We start from the raw sequence: 20,756 nt of genomic DNA, 5'->3' as shown, positions 1-20,756 counted from the left end.
GCCTAAGGATGCTTTGTTATCAATGTATCCTTAACCCCCCCCCCCCATGAGACACATTCTTGATTCTCATGAAAACAAAGAAAATAGTGGGAAATAGAACAAAATAAATATTGTGGAAATAGAAGAAAGGAAGTTGTGTGAAAAAAAGAACAATTGAAATAATGGGAAAACATACATTGATGACAGAACATGAAGAATTGTTTAGAACCATACATAAGGCACACAAAATGACCACACGAAAAAGTACAAATGCAATGGTGTCCAAACCCTAAGGAAGAACAATATGTTTGAAGATTACAATGGCAAATTCAGATGAATCAGCTTGTGGTAATTGGTGGTATAACTGATGATTTCGAGTTGAAAGGCAGGTACACATCCAAATTCTCGAATCAGATCGAAAGGGATCAAAAGGCTGTGCTAAGCAAATTGTGTTCGAAGGAATCTCTTTTTGTGAAGTAATAAAGTAGCAAACTTGGATGTCTTGTAATGTCTCAAAGATATCACTAGATGATTTCACGTAGGGAAGAAGAATTATTGGATAGCTTGAAGAAGGCCACAGAATTACTGATATTGCCAAAGGGTTTGGACTGATATAGCATTATATCCAGGCTTGGGGAAGCATTTCAAACCAATGGAATGTGTTCCGCACATTTTCCAAGAGGTTGCCCTCACCCTACTATGAAGCATGAAGACAGACTTTTGGTTATAATAGCAAAACATAATTGCACCACAGCTGGTCAGCTTGCATCAGCTTTATTCAAGCATAAGTGGCAATAAGTGGCAGACATCTTGCCATAACTATGGCAAGATGCCTGCAACAGGTAGGCCTATGTGTAGACCTACCATAAAATTTTTTTATCAAACCGGGACATTTTTTAGAGTTTGCTCAAAACAGAAAGTAATGCCTTCTACGCTAAGTACTTATGATTCAAAAGGCCAAATAAGAGTGGTTAACAAAAAACAACATTTCGTAGTAATGATTTTTAATTACTCTTAATAGCCTGTGTAGCTCAGTAGATGTGGCGTTTGCAACAGGTGAAGATATGCCTGTCAGGCTGAAAATGTATTCTATAATTTGGGCAAGTTTGAGCAATGAAATGTTATTTTCTTTGAAATGACTGAATAGTTGTATCCATTTTTCTTCGCAACTTGTATTTTTCAAAATGTCATAGTTTGCCAACCAAAAAGCTTTTGCAATCACCACTTCATCAAACAGTTCATCCATGTTTATTGCATTATTTGCAAGAGTTTCATTAATTTTTTTCACCTGAAGCTTCAATTACCGACCAAGTTAATTCATTGTTGTTTATCCAAGTAAAAGATTCTGCTCTACCAAAACTGTTTTCCCAAAGCTCAATGTAAGAAAGACATAGGTCATAAAATTTTGTAAACTCTCGTAGTATTGTATTAATATTAATACTTCCATTATTTTCAAGTATTCTAAAAAGCTTTTTTGCTTCTTTGAGGGTATAAATTTATTATCATGGCTTTCCTCAAGATTTGTTTTTAATTTTCTAAGTTCAATGACAATATCTGTTGCACTTGCTTTTGTACTTTCCATAATCAAGATAGATTTGTTAAACAATTTAAGTTGTCCGTGCACAAACCACAAATACATTTCACCACAATCATTATCAAAGAACTGTTTTATCATCACCAGACAGTGTTCTTGTGAAATAAAATATGATTTCAGTCCCTTATAGATTTCAAGTATTCTGTCAATAGCTGGAAGTAGCGAAAGAAAATGGGTGTTGCCATTTTGAAGAACCTTTTTATAATCTACATCTACAAATTCACCAAACGCTTTTAGTTGAGTGACTCAAACCATATAAATGTGGAAATATTTATAAATTTTGACTACTAAAGCTTCCATTTCAATAGGTAGAACATCAACTGCAGTTTGAAGTTAGTTGTGAACGATGTGAGCACCGCAACCAATGCCCACAATATTTCTTTCTAGTTCCTTTTTCAATTGACTATAAATATTGTTTTCTCCTCTCCATTTTACATCCCCAAAATTGGTATTGCAGTTATCTCCACAAAATCCAATAATTTTTTTTGTTATGAGTTTTCATAACTGACATTAAATGGTTTGTCAGTATTTCTGCAATTTCACTGGGAACTGATTGAAAGTCTAAAAGTTTAACTTTTACTCCACAATCTGGTGCAAAATGCCACACAACACATGGCACAGTTTTAATTTCTTTCCTGTTGGAAGAATCAATTAATATCGTCACAAAATTTGTTTTGTTTAAATCTTCACAAAGTTGCTGAAACAACAGTGGCTCCATCACAATAATAATGAGCGCTTCACATTTTGTTCTACCCAGTCTAAACTTTGTTTCAAAAAGCTTTGATATCAATTTAGATGAACAATCGGCAGACTTAAAGCTGAGATTGTAAATAGCAACATGAAATGCAAAAGTTGCTTCTTTAGCAGCTACTAAAAATTCTTTGTCACTTGGATCGGCACCTTTAAAATATGACAATATCTTTGAGGAAGTTCCTGCCGCTGCTAGACTAGCCTTATGTTTCGTACATGTCAAGTGATTTTTTATGTCCGAACGTCCACCATGAGCCACAGAAAATTCTGATGAGCACTGTTCAAATTTCATTTTGTCAATGACCACAAACTTTTTTTTTCAAAAACGGATAATCCTTTTTTAATTCATCCGTGAACACACAGTTTCTTTTTGGCATTTTAGGGTTAAATTAATTTAATGAAGTAAAAAAAATCACAAAATAAAATGCCAAAAAGCATTTTGTGATATAAACGCAATCTAAACTCAACTAAGATTGCGCATGCTCAACAATGAATTGCAGCGTAGCGTACAGGCCAGAGTCAAAGCAGGGTATTCGTGTTGCCTAATACCCCACTCAGCACGAAGATTGCGTTCTGCCCTGTAATTCTCTCAGTGGATGTCTTGTGGAAATTATCTCATGTATGCACCAAAAAATGTGAAATATTTGTGTATTGTTAGAGTGAAGAAATGCATAAATGTATATTAAATGTGTGTTGATAGGTGAGAGAACAATCACAAATAGAAGCTAGAGTTGGGACTGTAGTAGATCTTAGGCAAGAATTAGTGAAAATGAAAAGTGAAATAAAAATATGGAAGATGAGATAAACACCTAAAGAAGAGATTGGCTGATGTGAATAAGAAGGAGGAAGTTAGTGTTGTGAAGAAAAAGTCAAAGGATAATCGTATATCATTGTATTGGGACTTGATCATTAGAGGTGTCATGATTAATAAAGTACACAAAACATGAGTTTGTCTAATAAATAAATGACTGGGATTTTCTTGCAAGAATTTCAAGAACTGATTTTATGTTCTGCATAACATAGAGATTGGCAGAACCCATACAACGAACACATTTCTCACAGCCTTAGATTCCACAAACTAAATAGCAGCAGTTGTTTAATTTTCTTTATAAAAGTAAAACTGAAAAACCATGTTGGTGCTGGTGCTAATATATCTGCTGGCCTGGTTGGCTGAGTGGTTAGTGTATCTGCTCTCCGGCCAAAAGGCTGCGGTTTGAATCCCACCGTGGGCATGGATGTTTCTGATTGTCTGTGAAAATACTGGTGGTGGGCAGTAGACGGCATTGGTGTAGATGATGTAGTGGAGATGGAGAGTTGTAGAGTAGGTGCTCTCTCCCTTGATGAGTCTTTGAACTCTTTGGAGGTCATGTAATAATAAAATGACAATAGTGAATTGAGAAGGTGAGCAAAAATAATGAACGGCAAGATGGCTGTGTGAAGCAGAGGGTGTTTTGTTTATGAATCTATGGAACGAATTTGAAGAAAAGTTGGAATGGTTTAAAGGTGATGGATTGCATTTGAATGGGTTTAGTATTGGGCATTTAGAAAAGTCATTGTTTGCTGAGAAGGCACAGAATCAAGAGGTTAATGTAGCTTACGATCTCACTGCATAAACAGGTTAAATAAATCTTACCGTTAAATACAGACTTAACAATTGCCTAACTACATATAATTCTTAATAGTACTGCTCCCAATATTATAACTAAGCACACATTCATTACTTAAATATACAAGTTATCAAACAATCTTCCCACAGAACTTGTGCTGAGTTAGTGTCTGTTACAACCAATTTCTTGTAAGCATGTTCACAATACCGAGATACACTTTTTAACAAATACAAAAACATTGCATACAATTCTACCATGAATAAAAAGTCCAAACAAAATCTTCTTTAGGATTGTAGCATCTGCATTCTAGTTAACTTTCCTGCTGTTATGGACATCACAGGTGGTCTCCTGTAGAATTTTCCTCCGTTGGATATTCAATATGGAATCAGCCGTAGTTACTGCTAGGCTTGCATGTAACTGCTCTCTTTCTGGGGACTAAATCTAGCCATTGACAAGGAAATCGGCCTGTTGCAATCTGGAGAGGAAGATCCTACCGCGCTTGACGGGTAGGTAACCCGCAACGGAAATTGAAAGTCTCAATGATGACCGGAACAAAAGTCTTGGCGATGAACAGAGGAAAAGTCCCCACCGACCAGCAGAAGAAAAGCCAAGAACCACAATCTCCTTTTATGCAAAATTTTGCTCTTTGTTCTTTATGCTGTCTTTTTGGGATTAGCCTTTAGCGATGACGTCATTCTGCCTTTTAGATCAACATTGATTGACCTTGTAACCTTCGGTTGGTGTTTCGGCATTGCTAATCTTGCATAATTCCTACTTACAGCTTTACATACAGTCAATTTATATGCACTCTTACAGTAACATTTTACTTAACACATATTTTAAATATTATTAAATATTGAGAAAATAAAAACTGGAAAATCGATTTCAGAAAATTGGCAAAGCAAAATTTTTCTATTAAAGATTTTACATCAGGGAAACATGGGTGGTCAGACCATACAGAGAGGTGTGGTATAGCAGAATGGAAAATAGAGAATGTTGGTACTGATAAAATGGCTTCAAAGACACACGGGTTTTTATGTTTGTATACAAATGTAAGGAATATTTGAAATAAGAGAGTTCAGTTTGTTGCATTAATTGAGTCAGTATGCCCAAAGATAATTATAAGTGAAACTTGGTTGTCTGATCAATATTCGAGATTTGGAAGTAATGGTTGACAGTAGACTGAAGTTTAGGGAACATATTGCAAATTTTCCTCTAATGAACTGAAGTGTGTGTGTGTGTTCATTCTTTAAAAAAAATACAAGTTATTTAAAATCGAATAAATCCAAATTCAGTAAACCCTTGCTGAGCGCAGATTTGCAGAACGCAATTTTGCACATATGCGTTATCTTAATTGTTTCCATTTAATGTGTCCAACGCTAGAATTTCATTCATACGCGGTACGCTGCAGGGCATCGGCCGGCAACCTTGCTTGGTGCTGCCCGCTAGCTGAGTGACCCAGGCCGAGTTACGATTATTTCACTCACGTTAGCAGAGCTGTAATCTTCTTCTCCTTTTGCATTTGTATTTCTTTTAATTTCAAAAATTCAATATGACATCTAAGAGGAAGAATGAAGATGATAAAGCAGCAAAAAGATGCAAGATTTTGACATTATCTCAGAAAATTGAAATTTTTGATAAGTTGAAAAATGGTACACGTGTTTCATCGCTTGCAAGAGAACTATCTATAAATGAATTAAGCATAAGAACAATACGGGAGAATGAAGAAAAGATTCGGTCTAGTGTCAAAGCTTCAGGTGATGCTTCGGCAAAGGTTGCTCAAGTTTCAAGAAGAATTCCGCAATTGGAAAAGATGGAAAAAATATTAATAGCTTGGATTGACAATCAAGTAAACGAAAAAGGCTCTGCTTTAAAGTTCTCCTAATTCTCGATAATACTTCAGGACATGATGCTGAAGCATCACAACATTGCATCCAAATGTAGATGTTTTATTCCTCCCACCTAACACCACTTCCTTAATCCAACCAATGGATCAAGTGATCATAAAACATTCAAAGCCTGTTATGTCAGGCATGTTTACACCTCTGCAAATAAAGCACTAGACAAAGAAAAGCATGACACGCTAATAAGATTTTGGAAGCGATTCAACATAAGCCACTGCATAGAAATGATTAAATGCGCATGGGAACAAGTGAATTCATCAACATTGAATGCTTGCTGGCATCAGCTCTGGCCAGAAGTTGTCAACAATTTTAAAGGATTTCCATTGATTGAAAATGAAGCCAAAGAAATCGTACAAATTGCAAAAGCAATTGGCGGCGAAGGATTTTCAGATATGGAAGAAGGAGAAGTCAAAGAATTGATCGAGAGATGATGAATGAAGAATTGGATGATCTTGTAACACCAGCCGGCAGCGAAAGCAGCGATAGTGAAGAAGAAGATAAAGTGCCTTTAACTTACAAGAAGTTAAAAAAGGTATAGGAACTGTCTGATTTTGCGATGGAGATTGACCCAAATGAAGAAAGAAGAGGACACTTTATGGAAGGCATTGAAAAACTCTGCGCTCCTTACCACAAAACTTTTAAAGAGTTTCGTCAGTCATTGTCCCAAGCAAAAATCACTAGCTTTTTAAAAACAATAATTGTATCATGTACCTACTTATTAAGCAGTAATAAAAATCCTTTCAATTAACATTTGTTTCATTTTTCCCTTTTAATTACAATATTTAGGTTAGTTTAAATTATACATACATACTTTCTTAATTTGAACTATACCTAACACATTTTTTTCCACAGAAAGTTAACTTTGCAGAACGTGATTTTGCCGTGCGTGCAATGTATTAATGACGTAACCCCCGTGTTCGGCAAGGGTTTACTGTATATATATATATATATATATATATATATATATATATTTTTTTTTTTTTTTTTTTCCTCTAAATCCATCACCATTCCCTACATCCGAGGCACCACGGAAAAAATTACCAAAATTTTAAAAAAACATGACCACACCACCTGTTACAGGCCTTACAGAAAATTGGCATCCCTTATCTGCTCCAAAGACCAACCACTTCCCCTAGACCTACCTGTTGCATACCAGGTCCCTTGCAGTTGTAAACTGTCGTACTTTGGCCAAACAGGCAGGACAGCAAATATCAGAATTTCTGAACACAAGGACTACATCCAGTTTCACAAGTACAGCCATTCTGGTCTTGCAGACCATGCTCTGGATACGGTGGAAGAAAGCTACAGTAATACACAGTAGCAAATACAAATTCGAAAGACTATATATGGAATCAGCCTCAGCCCTAAGAAACTCCCCAAATCTCAACAAATTTGGTTGTATGTGACTGCCCCAAATTTGGGAGGCATACATCAGCAGACCTTCAGCCCAACGGCCAAGAATACCTACTTAGCCTGCTAGAGGGCACCATCAGGACTTCTAGGAGAACGATAGCTTCATATCTTCATTCTCAGTTACTGTGTTGTAGTGCCTGCGTACACGTAACATTTTTGTAAGTTCCTTTTTGAAAATGGCAACATGACGTTGCCGAAATATCAGAGATATTAAAGTATAATTTAATTTATATTCGGATCTACGTTGTTCAATTCTCTAAGTGATTTAGAAATGCATAACCAACGTATAAGCCTGTCTACAAGGTTTTACTGTATAAGTTTTTATTTTAATTTTTCAGATATCCAGGTTGGCTAACTTGTTAATTATCCTTTATTTCTATCACAGAAAATAGAAATTATTAAATTTTCCATGGCTGTCAGATAGGTATCAGAAAGTTGTACATGGCAGTGCAGTATCCCAAAAGAGGGAGGTCAGTAGTGGTGTGCTGCAGGGATCAGTTTTGGAACCATTGTTGTTCAATTTGTAAATTAATGATATTGAGATGGGTTTAACTAGTGATGCAGCTGTTTGCAGATGATGCAAAATTGGGGAGAGAGCAGTGCAGAGTCAAGCAGATGTTATGGCCTTACAGGAGGACTTGAATAGATTGCATGAATGGGCAGGTAAGTGGAACCATCAGTTCAATGTTGCAAAGTGTAAGGTTTTAAAAGTAATGTTGGGATGCAAAGTATACACTTTGTGGGAAAAATTTAAAGGCATTAGAGGAGATGAGAGATCCTGGAGTGATGGTAGGCCAGGACATGAAATTCAGGGGCCACATTGCACAAGTTGTGAAGACGTCACATCAGATAATGGCAATGATGTGGATGACCCTGACATGCAGAAATAAAGAGGTTATGATTCAATTGTATAAAGCCTTGATCAGGCCTCAAATGGATTATTATGCACAGATTTGGTTGCCAGGTTTTCATGGTGATGAGGATATGTTAGAGGATCCAAAGAAGATTCACAAAAGTGATCAATGGTCTTTGGAATGTGGAGTAAGAGGACAGATTAAGAGAAAGTAAATTGCAAAGCCTCGTGAATAGGAAAAGGAGGAGAGGGCAGGATATGATATATAAGACATATAAGCTAATCAGAGGTTGACATAGAAGAGATTTTTCATAGAATGGGAATGGGGGGGGGGTAGAACAAGAGGCCATTGCTGGAAACTGTATAAGAAGAGTGTGAACAACAGAGGAGTGAGGAGCAGATTCTTTGCATGGAGAGTGGTTGGTGAATGGAATGCATTGCCTGAGTGTGTTGTGAATGTTGACACATTGAATCAATTTAAGGCACAGATGAGTATTGTGTGCTCACAATGTGTCTCTGACTCCATGCAGGTCAGATGTTAATAATAATGTTGTTTATTTTTTTTTTAAAAAAATGCTTATTTTAATGCATAATATGAATTGATAAAAACATAATTTTTAAAGAATTGTAGAATATTGTTTTCTTTTTTACCCATAAGCAATGCCATGGTTTCTGAAATATTTGAAGATGGCAATATGTAAGTTCATGTAATATGAGGAACCTTAAGAGTTCTTTTTTTATATGAATCACAACTTTGAAATGTAAATGTATCATATAATGATGAAACAGTTATGTATCATATATTAGTAGTGTGGGTGGGCTTGGTTAGATAATCTAGAAAATCTGCCTGCTTTAAAGACCAAGTACAGAACTTGTTCATGCTGCTTCTGGCTTCGAGCAAGTAGGATGATTTCACACTGGGCAAAAAAATTCATCTACCACCCAAAAGACATTCACAAACATTTAGGCCTGTAGTAGTATTCAAACCCACAACCTTGTTTGGAGAGTTGAAGTGCTGTCTGTTCAGGTATCTAGGTTGACTAACATGTTAATTATCATTTATTTCTGTCACAGAAAATGGAGATGATTAAATTTGCCATGGTAACCAAAACATCCTGTCACATTCCCTGCCATCCTGGTTTGGCCAAGTTGATAGCATATTACCCTCCAGAGCAAGATGTAGGTTTTGATTTTACCATGGATATGGATGTTTATGAATTTTTTTTTGTTAATTGATAGATGAATTTTATTATTTGGTATGAGACCACCATCCTGCGTATTAGCAGTGTGAAGTGCTTTGAGCAAATTCTGTGTTGGTTCCTTAGAGGAAAGATTTTGGGTAATGTAACCTTTAGCCCACCCACAATACCAATACATTCAGCTATAATATGTTAGTTTGTTATGACTGTGTTTGCTGTGCTATGTTAAATATTATTATTATTAACAGACCTTCATGGAGTCGAGAGACATCTTGAGAATGTCTCTTGACTCTCACATGCACTGCTCATCATACCTCTACTTAAATGCATTCATTGTCCCTGCACTCACCACACTCTCCATGCAAATAATCTATTTCTCACACCCACCTTATACAGCCTTCCAGTGTTGCTCTCTTGTTCTCTCCTTGTCTCAGATATTCTATGAAAAATCTCATCCACAATAATCTGGTAATTACTCTTTACCAACTTATACATCTCGATCATGTCTCCTCTATTCCTTCTGTCCACTAGGCTCTTTAATTTGCATTCTTTCGAGAGACCAGAAACCAACTTAGTCAATCGTTTCTGGACATCTGCAATATCTCTTCATCCTTTTGAAAACCTGGTGGCCAAATCTGTGCACAGTAATCCATATGCTGGCTGATCAAAGTTTTGTACAATGGAATCAAAACAGTCTTCTACATGTCAGTGTTCTCTGTATCATTCTCATAATTCGCTGTGTCAGTCTTCACAAGTTCACAAAATGTCCACAAAATTTGAAGTCTGTCTGCCACAATCCCGAAATCCTTCATCTCCTACAAAATATCCCCACCAATCCTGTATTCTGCATCCATCCCATCTCTGCTTCCTAAATTTTAAAACTGTACACTTTGCAATGTCAAACCGACATCCCCACACACTTGCCAATTCAGGTAGTCTATTTAGTTCCTCTTGCAAAGCTACAACATCTGTTCTACTTCTCATAACTCTCCCCAACTTTGCATCAACAGCAAACAAATGGTGTATATCAGGGGTCAGCAACCAGCAGCCCAAACGTGCATTTTTGGCAGCCCATAAAAGGTTGACCATACTTACATGGCATGCGGCCCATATGTTGAATTATTTAAATAATACATTTTATAATATGAATAATAAATTAAAAATAATTTTATACCTATACTTCGTGCAACTTGGCACGAGTCATCATGAGTGGGGATAACAAAGGTGACTTCATCCAACGACAACAGAGATTTTGGCACATTTTTGCAGTCGCGTTCCCTGGTCCATCTTTAATATAATTCAATAACATCAACTATTATTTTCAGAGGATATATATTTGTTAAAAATAATTTCAAAAATGGGTTCAAGAAAATGTGATATTGCAGATGAAGGTTTAATGATGAATGGAACCGCACACACTTCTTTATTGAAAATGGGGGTAAGCCCCTTTGTCTTATTTGTCATAAAAGTGTTGCTGTTATGAAAGAATATAATATCAGATGTCATGAACATAGAAAAAATCAAATTTATAAATTATGCTTTTTTCATATCTCATACTTTAAATATTTCTGTGTTTTTTAAGATTGATATAATAAAAATTGATAACTAAAATATTTTTTTCACTCACTATTTCCTCTTAATTAAACGCTTGCGGCCTGATCATTAAAAATAAAAGTTGAATGTGGCATGCGACTCGGAAAAGGTTGCTGACCCCTGGTGTATATCATCATTTAAGCCCTTTTCCAATGTCATTTACATACAAATTAAACAACAATAGCCCCAAAACAAATCCCTGGGGCACTCTTCTGGGATATCACTCCCCCATACACAACCTGTTGATACCTATCAGACAGCCAGTCCCCAATTCAAAGTACTAATGTATCATCCAAACCCATCTGTTCCAATTTAACTACTAGTTTGTCATGTGGTAATCTATCGAAAGCCTTTGCAAAATATAAATTTTCTATTGTTACCTAGACAACACCTTGACCACAACTCCAGACAAGCAGATCGGCCTATAATTTGAAGCCTTAGTCTTATCCCCCCCCCTTTCATGAAACGGAACAATTTTGCTATCTTTTCACTCCTTTGGGATCTGGGCTAATCTAAGACTCATGTTCAAAATGTACGTTAAAGATGTTGTTAATTCCCTGGAACATTCCTTCAAGACATGCAGTGATACACCATCAAGTTCCATGGCCTTGTTGATATCGAGTTTACTAATTTCCTCATATACCTCCTGTTCACTCACCATCAGTCCTTGTCTCAGTATGATGAGAGCTTGGTCCACCTTTACTACGAGTTGCCTCAGTCCTGAACTACTTCAGGTGCAAAACTTTGCCTACACTTGGATAAAGGATCAAACTAAATTTATTATAGTCTAACCAAGTGGAAAACAAACTTCCATCTTTCTCTAAATCCAGAGTAAATTAATAAGGTAGTACACCTTTTGGCAACTCGTATAAGTAAATATGACCTCTCCATTGCTTTTGCTTTAGTATCACCATTTCTGGGTCTGCCTCCCACTGATGAGACCTCAATAAAGTCGAAGTGATAACATCACTTCCACAGGCTGACCATCATGAGGATCATCTCTCTCTTCTTAGACAAAACAGTTTAGCCCATTCCTTCATGGTAGAATATGAAGGTGAAGCTTCTCCATAAACACCATCCAATTGCTGTTTAATAGTACTTGGAGAAAGCCCTTCTTATCACAGCATAGTACTCAATTTTTAACATTACAGCCACTTAGTGTGCCACATGCTAGTCAAGTAAGTGCCTCGAACTCAATGACACAGACATGCATTAATGCATAGCTTTATACATGTCTGTAAGGAGATGTGCTTTGCATTATGGGAGATACTGAGACAAGGAGTGACGAGAGCTTGGTCCACCTTTACTACGAGTTGCCTCAGTCCTGAACTACTTTAGGAGTAAACTTTGTTTGCCTGCACTTGGGTAAAGGATTAAACTAAATTTATTAAAATTTATTATAGTCTAACCAAATGGAAAATAAACTTCCAACAACATGGTCTTTTATTATGATTCTCTTTCCAAAAGGGAATTCATGGAGTGCACAACAATCTTTTGAGATTGCTGGGGGAATTCTCTTGATTGACTTCAAGGAAAGAAATACCACTGTTAATGCAGAATATTATGCTTCACTCCTGCAAAAACTGCTCGATGCAATAAAGGATAAGAGATGAGGAATGCTGAGTCATGGTATTCGTCTGCTTCACGACAGCGCTCCAGTCTGTACGGCTATTGTTGCAAAGGCTGCAATGAAGTACTGTGGCTTCTAGGAGATTGAACACCTGCCCTACAGCCCAAATCCAGCACCCAGTGACTACTATCTCTTCTCGATTCTTGAGAGACACTTGCGACATTAAATTAGGAATTATTAACACGTAAACACAAGAATATTTTAATGTTTGCCAAATATTTCAGTCTGAAACTAACAGACTATCCTCAGTGGCTTTATAGGAACAGTTTTTGCAAGGTGGAATACAAACAGTGCTAAGCATTAAAGCAATGTAACATCACGCAGCTCGTTCTACTTTTGAATGATCAATTGTTTGTATTTACCTTGTAAAAACTGTTCCTATCAAGCCACTGAGGATAGTCTTTTAGTTTCAGACTGAAATATTTGGCAAACATTAAAATATTCTTCTGTTAACGTGCTTATAATTCTTAATTTATCTCTTCTCAAAACTGAAGAAAGACCTTTGAGGAAGAAAATTTGCAGACAAAAGTACAGACTATTTTTTTTCATGGGTATAGAAATGTTAATTCAAAGATGTGAAAAATTTATATTGATAAAAAGATTATTTTTGACCACAAGAACTATAGGAGAGATTGACTTCTATTTGGGTTTTTTGTATAGGTCAGATTTATTTCAAACGAAGTTAGAAAATACCGACAAGTTTCGCCAACTTTAGCTGTTTGGCTTCGTCAGGGTAAAAAATAGATGTAAGAACAACTTAAATGCTAAACTGTTACACTAAATGAAGGAAGAATCGAATACAATTGTATTTTTACAAAAAGCAAAACGTGCACATCACATGCATGGAGCGTGTATAATCTCACTTGTTGTTAAGTAGGAATGTTCTGTAGTTGGCAGCAGAATTTACCTACAGAACGTTCCTGCATAACAAGTGAGATCATACACACTCCATGTGTGTGATGTACGCATTCTGCTTTTAGCAAAAATACAATTGTATTCAGTTCTTCCTTCATTTATAGTTTAGTGTAACAATTTTAGCGTTTAAGTTGTTCTTGCATCTATTTTTTACCCTGACGAAGCCAAACAGCTAAAGTTGGCGAAACTTGTCAGTATTTTCTAACTTAGTTTGTAATAAATTTGACCTATACAAACCCAAATAGACGTCAATCACTCTCTTATGTGAAAAGTTTGTTGAAGTAAAGGGAGATTATGTTGAAAAGTGACACAGTTGTTTTCTTTCTATGACCTCTAAAAGTTAGTCAGATCAGAAAACTTATGGAACCACCTGTGTATCTTTATATGAAATTATTGGACTTATTGGGTAACCTGCTTTGTGAATTTTGACTTGTTTGAATATATATTGTAGTGCAAAGTTGCCTTGGGTATTTTTTTTTTTTTCAATGTTGTTGTGTCTATCTTTTTTTAATTTGTGTAATACATTATCAATCTGTTTTATGGGATTGGTTTTTTGATAGATTTTTATCTGTCATGTTCTCTAGAACATAAGAAACATTCTAAGTTCTTATCAACAGAATGTCAGTTAGTAGATCTTATATAGAGGTGAGAGGGTGATAAAAATGAAAGATTTCATTTTTATCTTCCCCCACAAAACAACTGAACATTCAGTTTACAGGCAAATACACTTGTTTCAAAGTAAACTTTAGTTGTTATAGTGGAATCTAAACCAAACAAACAAATCAGCTTAAATATACTTCAGTGATTTGTGTGTGTGTGTGTGTGTGTGTGTGTGTGTGTGTGTGTGTGTGTGTGTGTGTGTGTGTGTGTGTGTGTGTAAAAATAGCTGCTCTCTCACTCATTCTTAACAAAAGTTTATTGTACTAGTATAAAAAAAATAACTAAAATATATATAGCAAATTTCTTATAAAAAGTACATTTTTTTAAAAGTTCTCCTGCACATTATGTTGATTTTTCTTACCATTTTCTTACAATTGTGTCTATTGCTGAGTGACATTTCCTAAACAGCCACAGATAGATGATATTTTGTGCAAGACACAGCCTATCATGAATGTGGTAATATGTTAACACGAAAGTAATTTAAAATTCTAAAAATGCAAATGCCTTAAGAATAGATATATTAAAATTTAATTTTATTTAATAACTTAGCATATTTGAATACCTGATAAATGTGTAAAAAAAAAAAATTACTAAATATTGCATTCATTTAACATCACTGTTAATAAATGTGCTGGTACTTGCTGCCATTGGTTATCTCCCCCCCCCCCAAAAAAAAGCACTGTATTTTTACATTGTATACAGGTCATTTTAAATAAGTATTAAATACATTTGTGTGTGTATGTATATATATATATCTACCCTATATATATATAAAATGATAAGCCTTTTTATGTCACGTTTTTTGAAACTCGGGCTACCCTGAGTGTCGAGTCTTCACAATTCGAGTCATCAGAATTCAAGGAGAACCGCCTACTAGTGTGCAAAACATGGGGAGGATTGGGTGATGTAGCCCTCCTAGTATGTGTATACATATATATATATGTATGTATATTAATCAGAGGAGAATATTCTAGGTGTGTGATGCACACCCATGAAATAGCAATATCATCGATATGATATTTTTGCATTTATTCTGTTAAAGACTGCCTGATGTTTCCTGGCTTCATGTGATTCCTAAAATGAAACACAATATACTCGTGTTTAACCTCCCTGCCAGCCTAGGCAGATGAAACGATAGCGAGACCAAATTGCACTTCTTATCCATGTTATGTTATTCAATGGTGTTACAGAATCGTATCCAGATTTAGCTGGACATCTATAGACGTCATGGCAGTTGGGGTGTTAATGAAGAGGACACTTTTTCGACGAGTAAACATTCCATCACATTCATGTTAATAGCATTGCATTGCATCACATTCATGCAGTCATAAATACAGATACCTTTTAGCCCTTCAAACAGGCATGCAGATACTTTCAGCATATCAAATTCTTAGCATTCTGGTGGGTTTAAACAGCCCAGAAGACAAGGCATGATGTGTCGAGACAGTAGCACCCAGAAGTTGGCTGTGATTGGTTATGTGTGATGCAGTTCAATTGAACGCTTTTCATCTGTCATGAGTTGCTGTTTTTGTTTTCTAAACAATTGGACAATCTGTTTTACGTGTGAACTGTGAAATGATGTGTTTATGACAACGATATAAACACGTTTTTAATATATATTTATATTTTCTATTAATAATTTATAACTTTTTTTACCCGTATTTACAATGGGAAACAATGCTGATGATGTACTGAATATCCCATTTTCTTCCAGAGCTTTCGCATATTGTATGATTATAGTCGAATGAGGTTGGAACTTGTGTATAATAAGTAAAACAAGTTATTTCAGCTTTTCCTTGATTCATTCCAGAAAAATAATAATTTCCCAAGTGATTGCTTTTTCTGATTTCTGTAAATATTATATGACTGTATTTAAAAATAATATTAAAATTCAAATTATCTATGTCTCACTTTAGTATTTGGCAATGATAATCTAATCTTGCCACAAAGCATAAACCCTTTGTGCATCTCACATAAACGAATGTGAAGCATAGCTGTTGTTCATTTGACTTTATGCTTTCCATATTTAAAATTATATTAATTTATAAATTAAAGTTTTAAAGGGATCCTACACTTAATTGCTTTGGACCAATTAAGATGAGCTTTGATGTGCTATGCACTCTTTAAACATTCATAAATCAATAAAAATGCAATCATGTGGTTAAATTGATGTGAATTTTGTGGAATGGGTTGCATAAGTTGCACAGCAGCACATCCAACCTAAATGGGCACGTGATGCCACTGATATATTTATATAATTAGAAATATATACATGTTTACACAAGAATAATGTTTAATTTGCCAAATATTTCGGTCTGAAAATTAAATTATAGGCACTGCTAAACATTTGCATATGATAAACATTGCTAATTTTACTTTTGTTAATATCAACATTAAATACTAATTTATTTCAGAACAATCATAGGTGATCCAATTTATTACAATCCGAGCCTTACACCTGAAGAATTAGCCCATCGGGTAAGTTTCTAATGGAGTTTCAGGTATGATTACTATGATTTTTGTTGATCATTGGGAAAGAAATATTTTGAAAATACTGGGATTTAATGCATTATATGCTTCTTTGAAAGAAATCAATGGACACTATAGTGTGATGAACACACATCCATAGCACCCATCTTAATAAGATGTAGGATCTTCTTTCACTGCATTGACTGCAGCATTCCTACTAGGAACACTTTCCACAAGCGTACAGGAGCAATCAATGGGAATTTTGAATCCCAGTATTTTCAAAATATTTCATTGGGAAAGAAATATTTTGAAAATACTGGGATTTAATGCATTATATGCTTCTTTGAAAGAAATCAATGGACACTATAGTGTGATGAACACACATCCATGGCACCCATCTTAATAAGATGTAGGATCTTCTTTCACTGCATTGACTGCAGCATTCTTACTAGGAACACTTTCCACAAGCGTACAGGAGCAATCAATGGGAATTTTGGAAACATTCTTCTTGTAGGCACATAATGAGGTAGTGGATTGTTGTGGGGTAGACGTCCCTTGACCTTACTTGACACTCCTGTTAATCTCTCAGATGTTCAATAGGGTTGAAATCAGAGCTCTGTGGGGCCAGTCAAGTGTGGTGGCATTCATGTCCACAAACCATGCAATTACAGCAGCAACCTTATGACATAGTGCATTGTCTTGCCAAAAGTGACAATGGTCAGTTTCTGAGAAACACAACAAAGTAAGAAGCATTGCATTGTCCAGAATGTTCAGATACCTCTCGGAATTCAACGTTCATGGCACCACAAACAGAGGTCGGAGGCTAAACCAGAAAAAATATGACCATACCACCATCCACCTCCGAATTTCATAGTTGTGGGTTACGCACTCTGGTAAGAGACATTCCCTGTGCATCTGCCACATGGACACTCTTCCATCTGCTCGGTAAAGTGTGTAATGTGATTCATTGCTTCATAACACAGCTTTCCAAGCTTCCACATCCTACTATATATGCTCTTTTCACCACTAAACACATTGGATAATGTAGGGCATGAATATTGCAGTCCTACCATGGAAACCCATGTCATGAGCCTCGGTTCTGAATATTTTTGTGCAGATTTATGTTCCAATCAATGCCTGGAACTCCACATTCAACATGTTGACCAATGAATGTCAGTTTTCGCATGTTATCCTTTGTAGCAAAGTACAGTCACATTCGATGAGTGTTGTGGGTTGTCCACTGTGGGTAGCATTTGCAGTTGACTTCCTTCACTTCCATCTCCGTATGGTATCACTGATTGTTGAAATGGGATGGATCAATTTGTCAACAATTTGCTGAATAGATAGGCCTGCAACATGGCATTCTATCACAATGCCTCTTTTAAACTCTGTCAGTAGCCTTCTCACAGCCATTTCACCCAGACACAGTTACACTGACTTGGGTGCATTGTATTCTTCCAATTTATAGAAGCTACAAACGTGCGACTCTCCATGGCACGATGCACCTGGCCCATGGAGGTGTTCATTGATTTCTTTCCAAGCAGTGTATATTACATGACAGTTTTTTGGAATGTTTCTTATATTAGTCCACACAAGAGATTGCAAAACCTATAGCATATATGTGCCATTTGTGAACAAGTTAAGGAGAAAGCAGCCACTTGCTAATGTGGTATTTTTATTCACCTGAAATAATGTATATCAGACACATGCAGTTACACCATGAAAGGAAGTATTTATATCCTTCTAAGTACTTACAAGTTGAATTTCATACACTACATTCATTCAGTACAGTCCTTATCTAATACCTTTGTCTACATGGTAATGTTCCTTTTTTTCTGGCTGTATACCTGTTCTTTCTTTGTCATCGATATTATTTATCCTTTGAATTCATTATTCAGCAATATGGTGGCCTCGGCCATTGACGAATGCTTTCTCTGTTGAGCACTCCGTGGCGACTTGTACTGACCTCCACACTTGAGATGCTCAGGTGACTAAAGTAGACTTCACATGGCAGTGCACCGAGGGAAGCAATAGCCAAGAATCCTAAGATACTCTCTTTACAGCAGACCCTTTTGGCGACAAGCCCAGAGAAGATAAAAGACCTTCCTGATGCAAGAGCCCTTTATAGGCCTGGACTTCATATAGTACGCATGCATGTTTTCTGAGACTCCCATATTTGGAAATATGCTAACACTTCATGCGACACACATTTGATTAATATAGTTTTAGAATAAAATTATTACATTCAAAGGAATTTCAGACGTTTTACAAACAAATGACTATTCTAGATATATATACACCCTCTGTCTAAAAAGAAACCAAACTTTTGATAGAAAATAAAACACAGGCCAATTATAATTATTCAAATCATTTATTTCAATGAATATACTCTCCCTCAGCTTCGATACAGCATTTGGCACGGTCAGTTAATTACTTAAACAAGTTTTTTATGTCAGTTTTTGGGATACTGTTGAGGGGGGGGGAGAAGTCACAGGGTGCTAAATCAGGTAAATACTGAAAGTGATCTAACACACAAACTTGATTTTTGCTCAAAAACTGTCTCACAATGTTCAAATGATGAGATGGTGCATTATCATGCAAAAGTGACCAGCTGGCTGTATCATGATATTCATGCCGTAAACGCCGAATTCTCGCTATCAGTCACTTCAAAACTTCGAGATAAAACTCACCATTTACCGTTTGGCTAGGCGGAATGAATTCTTTGTGGATAATGCCCTTGGAATCGTAGAAACAAATCAGCATTGTCTTTGCTTTTGACTTCTCCAAGCAACTTTTTTTCATATGCCCCTCTTCTGGTGGTCTCCACTCAGCACTCTGGCGCTTTGTTTCGTACTCATACTCAAAACACCATGTTTCGTCACCAGTAACGATCGTTTCAAGGAAGTTTGAGGCCTCGCGAGCAGTTTTAATGAGGTCCTTGCAGTATTCAATTCGATACAGTTTTTGGTCATCGGTCAACTTGTGGGGAACAAATCGCAAATTCAATTTACGAAGGCTCAAACTCTCGGTCGAAATGTTGTGCACAGTTGATTTTGTAGTCCCCAATTCATCTTCAATCAATCTCATGGACGATTTTGGGTTTTCTTTGATGAAATCGCGCACTTTTTTGGATGTTCACTAAGAATGCTCTCATATCACTTTAGACAGTGATGTGGGCAAATATGAGAATGGGAAACCGGACAATGAGACTTATTTGTGCCTATGGTCTCACAGAAGGTTTTAATAAGGTAGAAGTGGAGGAATTTTTTGATGCTTTAGAGAAAGCAACTGACACAATGAAAACAGAAAAGATGGTCCTTGTTGGGGATCTAAATAGCAGAATAGGAAATGATTGTCAGACATGGGGTGCTTAAGGGTCAAAGCTGTACAACTGAGAGGAGACCTCCACATAGCCTTTAAAGGAATGCGGAGAACCGACCAGGGCTTCTGACCTAATGTCCAATCCTCACCTTCTCGTGGTGCACCCTGTTGGGTATCTGCTTGGGTACTGAACGAACAAGCCTTGAAGAAAACCCTGATTGATTCAGCTTGAGGGGTATGTGGTGAGGTTGTCTGCAAGGATAGAAAAATCAAAACTCCATGGTGGACACAGGAAGTTAGAGGCATAGAAAATAAATATGAAGAAGATGGTAAGATATTCTGGTGGTTGTTGAAGAAGCTTAGAAATGGTGGAAAGAATGTTGTAAAAGGAGTTAGAGATGATAAAGATGACATGAAAATGGGAGAAAAAGATATCCTTGAAGTATGGAGTAATTACTTCGAAAAATTGCTAAATGAAACAAGCAGTGATAGCACAGTGGTAAAAAACACTCAACAGGCATACATCAGGAATATATATCCACGATTTTTAGTGAAGATGGCAAATTAAATATGGAAATAGACTAGAGAATCAACAAAGCTGGTATGGTAGGACGTTATTTGAATAAATTCATATGGAATAAGAGAGAAATTAGTCGGAACACTAAATTAGCTGTATACAAGACAGTCTTCAAATCAATTTTAACTTATTGATCTGAGAGCTGGGTTAGAAGTAAAACACTTGAACAGAGGCTAGAGACCGCAGATATGAGAGTCCTTAGAACGATTAGAGGCGTGAACAGATGGCATCAATGGCAATATCGTATTAAAGACGAGGATATTAGTAAAGATCTTGACGTTGTCAGCATCCA

At 36.2% G+C, this 20,756-nt stretch overlaps 1 protein-coding gene across 1 annotated transcript in view; it reads left to right on the top strand.

Moving 5' to 3' along the window:
- Positions 1 to 20,756, top strand: part of LOC150101127 (DGAT1/2-independent enzyme synthesizing storage lipids) — a 152,308-nt gene that overhangs the window by 108,101 nt on the left and 23,451 nt on the right. Inside the window, exon 7 of the mRNA XM_090402168.1 lies at positions 16,512 to 16,575. Within this exon, the coding sequence (XP_090258294.1) occupies positions 16,512 to 16,575 (64 nt within the window). The remainder of the gene's footprint in view (positions 1 to 16,511; positions 16,576 to 20,756) is intronic.

Source organism: Typopeltis vanoorti, chromosome 12, assembly GCF_054136105.1.
Source record: "Typopeltis vanoorti isolate ZY-2024b chromosome 12, IOZ_Tvanoo_1.0, whole genome shotgun sequence".
Lineage (NCBI taxonomy): Eukaryota > Metazoa > Arthropoda > Arachnida > Uropygi > Thelyphonidae > Typopeltis > Typopeltis vanoorti.
Note: the sequence above shows the minus strand (reverse complement) of the source record. Positions and strands in the feature narration are given on the sequence as shown.